At 36.9% G+C, this 6781-nt stretch overlaps 1 protein-coding gene across 1 annotated transcript in view; it reads right to left on the reverse strand.

Annotated features, from left to right (window-relative positions):
• Window positions 1–4570, reverse strand: part of pias1a (protein inhibitor of activated STAT, 1a) — a 34833-nt gene extending 30263 nt beyond the window's left edge. Inside the window, exon 1 of the mRNA XM_016552936.1 lies at window positions 4502–4570. Coding sequence (XP_016408422.1) covers window positions 4502–4525 — 24 coding nt within the window. The 5' untranslated portion in view covers window positions 4526–4570. The remainder of the gene's footprint in view (window positions 1–4501) is intronic.
• Between the last annotated feature and the right edge of the window lie 2211 nt (window positions 4571–6781).

Raw genomic sequence — 6781 nt, forward strand, 5'->3', positions numbered from 1 at the left:
ACGCTTGAGGTATTCGTCCAATCACTAGGCACTGTATAGTTGGCCAATCAAGCACACCTCGCTTTTTTCAGACCGATGAGCTTTGTAAAAATCGACGCGTTTCAAAAAGGCAGGGCATAGAGGAGAAACAATAATGTACAGTATGTGGAAAATAATGTGGTTTTTTAACTTTAAACCGCATAAACACATTTCATTACACCAAATACACAAAATAATGTTCTTTTTAGCAGCATCATATGACCCCTTTAATAGGCCAAGCGAACACTGTTATCGACCTGCATCAAAATTCTGCCAAGTCAAATAATCAGCCTGTTTAATACATCAGTCATCAGTTTGGTTTTAAACACTTCCAAATCATTTGTTTTTAACAGGAGAATGGAGTAGGTGGCCTTGAACATTTGCCAGAGAGGAGGCTTGCCGTTAATCACTTACCATTTGCAAGCTCAAAAACAGGCAAACATGTAAAACCAAGGATACAACAGCTTTCTGAGCCCACCTGGCATTCTTTCGCATATGTGTTGATGAAGCAGGTGCAAAGGCACTAATCACTAATACATTCCAGAAAAAAACTTTTCCTGATGCAAGCATGTGCGTCAGTGTGTAATCTCTTCATAAACAGTTGGCTCTATCACACTCAAACTTGATCTCAAACAACAACTTTTCTTCATACAGAGTCCAAGACATTCAGATCTTAAGGTGTCCCATCTCTTCATGCTCTAATGCCTGGACATAGCCAGACTACAGAGGACTTTCTGCAGGAAACACAATGAAAAATTCAGACCAGACTTCAGAGCATAACATGAATCCAAAACACTAGCAAACCAGAGACCAAAGCACACTTGAGCCTTATTTCCTGGAAGAGAAAGTCATCATCGTTCCTGTGTTTACACACACAGAGGAACATATTAAATTATATTTATCACCAAATGCATTTTCAAACCACTATATAATGCCAAAACACTGAAGACAGTTTCAGAGTGGAATAAATAAGCGCACTTTAAGATTTATTATGTGATTAGCATGGACGTACACATGCCTTAAAGTCATGATGAGCAAGAGATCTTATATTGTAATATAAATCTGAGTGTAACAAATCATCAGAAGAGGGGAGAAAAAAAAGAGTCGGGACTTGGTTCTATGAATCAGTTGTTGATTGGATTTTGAGATGTGGCCGTTGAATTAAAAAATGAATATGAGCTTGCAGTCAGTTGTGGAGGGATGGGATTTAAACTGACTAAATGTTCGGAGAAGTCCGACATATGTCACCAAATAAGCCTGTCGTTCTCATAGAAATATCGAGTTATGGCTTTTTGATTAAATATAAAAAACAGAGCCTACAATACCCTCAATTACAAACAAATCACGAGAGCGAGAGGACGAGAGCTTCTCCTCTTTCTTCAGTCAGCCTGGATGTGCATCACTGTCTCTTGGCAGCTTTAAAAACATAAAATCTAATTGGTTGACCATGTGGAGCTCTTTGTATTTTAAATTTAAACCTCATTCATCTATAATGCTGTGATGTAGTGCGAAATATGCTGAGAGGAGACTTTAATAGATGATTAAGATTGCAGTCCTTGTCCAAACCGAGCATGAGTGCTGAGCCGACTACACATATTTATAAGCCATAATAGCAGCAAATGACCCCAGATCAGTAGGATGATTCCACAACGTTCAGGAAGAAAATCCTCTATTCTAGTATTTGGTTATGTGCCGCATTGTGTGAGAGAACGTGCAGTGTGAGCTAAACCCCCAGGAAATTGGTACAGGAGCTAGAGCCAGGTAAGAGAACATCTGCTGAAGGGAGATATAAAACACACACACACACACACATACAACCACAATCCCCACCTTAATCACCTCTCAGTTAATGGAGGCTATTTGTGTGGCCAGAGATAGCTGGCTAAAGCCTGAGAGAGGGAATGAGCACATCAGTATAAGCATGTGTGTGTTTAAGTAGATCTCATCAAATGCATAAAATAATGAAACGAGGAATGCGTGTACACTCAAATTATTTTTTTCTTTGTGCTGACATAAAGCAACAACCCTACAATAAAACATCTAGACCTACACTGATATTTCCTGCAGGTAAGCAACAGGACAATATAAATCTCTCATGCATGCTTCAAAAACAGCATCATCTCTTACCTAATCACCATTATATAAATCAACACCAGATATGAATATATGACAAGACAAATATCCATGCTCCTCTGGGAATCACTGCAACTGAAAATTTAAAGAAGTATAAATAAATAAGAGGTGTGATAATAAATAAGTAATCTGATCCATTAATTAAATTTCCCTTCTGGAATTAATAAAATTCAGATTTTGTTGTAATTAAAATTTCTTTAAAAAACAACAACAATGATCTGCTGAATTCATACTCCTGGATACAGCCTAGCGTATCACTTCCACATTTAGTCTCAGTGCAGCGCAGTGTATGGAAATTGTGAGAAACTTAAGCACAAAATTAATCTTGAGGAAGTGTTACACAACAGGACAAAGCAATATTGATGATTCACCTTTAAGCTTAAGGAATCTAAAGATTCTGGAACTCATTACTAAACTGTATGTTTTAATCAGATGTGTTTCTAGCCTTTCATCAGTACAGGGGCCTCCTTCAAAAAAAAATTGTCCTAATATTTTTTTGGGATGCTGTTATGGATATATTTATATAAATTGGCTTTGCAGTACAAAGTTGAGCTGCTTCATTGCAGACAAATGATAAAATACATTTGCAGGGTTTGTTTCTAGTTTATTGTTGTATAGTCAGTATCTAATAATATTATAGAAATATGGCAGAAAGAGTTTGCTATGGAAGAATATTATACCTGAAGCTCACGTAGCACTGAGATTCCAGTGAAAATACGTAAGTAGTCGACATGCAAAGAGTCCATTGTGTTTACCAAGAACACATGAGTCCTCACATCACAAGCCCCTGAGCCCTTGAACTGATGCATATCAGTCCAGTAAGCAACATGTGGGCAAGTCTATCTCTCTTATCCACCCTACCCACACCTTCTGCCAATCTCACTGTTATTCCAAGCCAAAGTAACATTTTGTACAGTTGCTGATTACTGCCTTTAACGTAACTATTAAATATTTCTGCAAGCAAAGTGAAAAGAGGTGGCGTAAAATATCAGGTTAGACGCCAAATCTAATAATGGCTTTTCTTTCTGCACTGGTGGACCTGCCAAAGACACAGATCAAGGGCAAACAATATGTCTATGTAAGAAATTAGTAATAACAGCAAAACAAGAACAAAGGACTACATTTTTTGGAAAGCAATATACAACAAGAAACTTTGCATGAGAATAAATAAGAGAGCATCACACAAATCAAAAAAGCGGAGACATTTAAAACAGTATGAACTTTCATTCCTGCAGTCAACTCTCTATCATGACACAGAGGCTTTCAAATTCCATAGACACACACACACAAAAAAGAAGCCTTATCGGACATGCACAGCTTGAAAAAAAAAAAATACTGCTTAAGCATGTTGTGGATCAGTATTTTCCATTCTTATACAGTTATGAGCTCAGCTCACAGACCCTATTAACTGAAATTCAACAACATCAGAACATCACAGTCATCCAACACCTGTTATTAACACGCTACATTAAACTTAAAGGGTTAGTTTACACAAAAAATGAATATTGCTCCAAAACTGTATGACTTACTTTTTTTGTGAAACACAAAAGATGCAGCATGATAGCCTCAGTCACCATTCACTTTCATAGTTTTTTCCCCTCATACAATAAGCAAATGGTGACTGGTGCATTCTTCCTTTTAACATAAGTCTTGACACTTTTAGTGAACTAACACTTTTTTTAATTTTTACAATATTGTATTATTGTTTTATATTTTTTAAGAAAAGCTTTTTCATCCTTCTATGAACAGAAGGATGTCCATTGGTATAGAAGCATACGGCTGGTGAACTTAAATGTTCCGTCGGTATCTAAGTGAAGACATCTGACGGAAGTTTGGAGATCAGCTGCAATAATCAGTTGCTATCTGCTGAAATCTGCTCGTGCACTTCCTCTCACTTGATTGACAGCTCGTCAACAGCGCTCGCGCCCTGACCGCGAAGCGATGGAGCTTTCTAGCAAATCCACAAGTACGGCGACTACATCACACACAAACCATCAAAATACACACATACGGTCTCCTAACAGCATATTTAAAAACAGCCTGAGTCTGAGACTGATTTTCAGCAGACACTCTTAACGTGAGTTTACAGGGAGAAAGAGTTAAAGTTAGTAATTCCCCTGAGGAGAGCGGTGGTCAGACAGCTCCCTCTACATCAACAATAACACGCTGGAAGCTTTCTACAACACCTCCAATGCAAAATCATTTCTCGTGCAACTTTAGCCAGGAGAACAGAGGTTAAATGCATTATAACGGCCTCTTAATACAGCAGGTAAGTAGTACGCGTACTTCTAACGGCACAATAAGATCTCCCTGCACACTATCCGACTGGAAATTGAGCGCAGCGTTTTACCTTTAGTTCCGCACTCTCCGCCATCTTGTGACTGCTAGCGCAGCCGTGACGCTATGGGGTCACGTGGTGTGCACGCGCAGCTCGTTGCCGGCGTAACCGTTCACACGTTTTTCAAACAGTAGTTTCCAAAATGTTGCTCTACGTTTTTATACAGTCGATGGTTTTAGCGCGTCTGAGCATACTTCCCCAGGATTTTTAAAGCTCCCAAAAGTTCATTCATTCAATTTAGTATGACAATGGGTTTCAAATCTATTCAAATAATGTTGTTTTTGGTCAGAATTAACTAAAAGTATTCCGTCTAAATGCCTCAGCTTTGTTAGACACTCGTCTACAATTTTTCTTTTTATCCAAATAAACTAAAGTAGCTACATTCTATCCACATTCGTCCAACACCAAGGAACAAAACTGCTGTAGTATCCAAAGTACCTGGATTTTATTGAAAATCTTGCAGCTAAAACATCGAAGAGAAGATCATTTTTAATGTTACTGAATTTACAGAATCTCATACAGAGATGTAAACATAAATAAATCCAGAGCATGCACAAGTTGGTTTTCCAGGTCAAATGAATGAATAAATAAATAAATTAGCGCAAAAGGTCATAGTTTTAAGCGGTTTTAACTAAATAAAGTGTGTAATATGAAAAAACGTATATATTAATAAATAACTTCTTAACAGACCACACAAAATACGTTATTTTATTTAGGCCTATTCATAATTATAAATGACAATGGTAAAATTATCACTAGTTACAAAATATTTTCTGAAATATTTTTGTACTGTATTTTGCTTTTTGTATTTTTCATGCCCCCTGCCAGGTATTGAGTGGGTGCACATGCCAGACATGGTCTAAATAAGTGTGTAATCAAACGGATACACTGTCCGCAATTATAGAACATATATCGCTGAACAAGCACATCGGCAATGTGCAATGTCTGTTTTTACCACTAGATGGTAGTGTTGTATTTTACAACAGTAATAGACGCTGAGACTCATTTTTGGGTTAGTGCGTTTATAATGGTTTAAAAAAAAGTGCTACTGAACACGTTTTCAGTGTTTGCAGAAATATAGGCTAGACCTATTTCTTGAAAAGCTGGAATGTTGGGAAAGTGATCAATACATTTTAACGAGAAAACATTTTTAAACATTACTGTTTAATTTAGGCTATATATTTAGGCTATTTGTCTGTAGGATAGCCTACAGCAAGATAACGATCCGGGCGTTATTATTATCACGCAAATGTTTTTCCAGGCAAGAATTTCAGGTAAGATAAATACAGTTTCTGGATTTAGAATTCATGTCTTAAAATAGACATTTAATCTGTGATAATTAAAAAGTAGCCTAACAAAGGTATGTTCGAAACATTGTGTGAAGGAGATATTTTGAATTTATGAGTCAATACTTGTGGCTTTAATTGAACTTTTATTGAAGAATGAGACAAGAGATAATATTATTTTTGAAAAAAAGAGAGAGAGAGAAACACTCCAGAGGTCTTATGACATTTAGTTTGAGCACTTTCATGTGGAATAACAACTTTTGTGGTATTCTCAATTGTTTATTTGGAAAATATGGGATAAGTGCTTGTTCAAACTTGTGTTTGTTGTACATTAATATGAAGTACAGCTGATTTTCAATCATTTTTGGGTTGATTAATTTTGGATAGATAGGTCTGAAATGTTGCTTATTTAAAGTGCTTAAAATTGATGATGCACAATTAATTTGGGATAGCACATCAGTTCAGAATTCATTTAGAGAAAAACAAATACATGTAAAAACACATAAATAAATAATAGGAATAATAATCAACAATTCCAGTTTATGAAATTTCACATTATACAGTTCATTGCACATTGCCACATAGTATGTATTTGTATTGTTTAAAAAAAAAATCAAACTATTTACACAAGTAACAGCATAATTATTAGAATGCTTCTTGTCATCCTCTGGCTTGTTTTACTGTTTTCATAAAGTAATTCTAGACACTTTCATCCGCAGTGGAATGTTCAAATGCCAGTGAATAGCCTACTTGGGATGGATAGTGATTCAGCAGTCCTCAGGCCTCAGTGTTCGGTGTGCGTAACTTGAACCTCTCAAACAGAGTGTAAGTGGAGAATTCCTTTAGGGGAGGTTTACAGATGGCACTGGGATCCTGGGATGCAGCTTTAAGTTAAGGTGGTAAGAGGGGTGGCTTGAATGTGCAGGTCCCTGTGCAGTGGCGTGGAGTGAGCATTTTGCAGGAGAAATGGTGAAGAGCGTCGTGAGCTTCTAGGGAGATGGTCGAT

The sequence above is a fragment of the Sinocyclocheilus rhinocerous genome, unplaced genomic scaffold, assembly GCF_001515625.1.
Source record: "Sinocyclocheilus rhinocerous isolate Xijiao unplaced genomic scaffold, SAMN03320098_v1.1 scaffold225, whole genome shotgun sequence".
NCBI classification, from domain to species: domain Eukaryota; kingdom Metazoa; phylum Chordata; class Actinopteri; order Cypriniformes; family Cyprinidae; genus Sinocyclocheilus; species Sinocyclocheilus rhinocerous.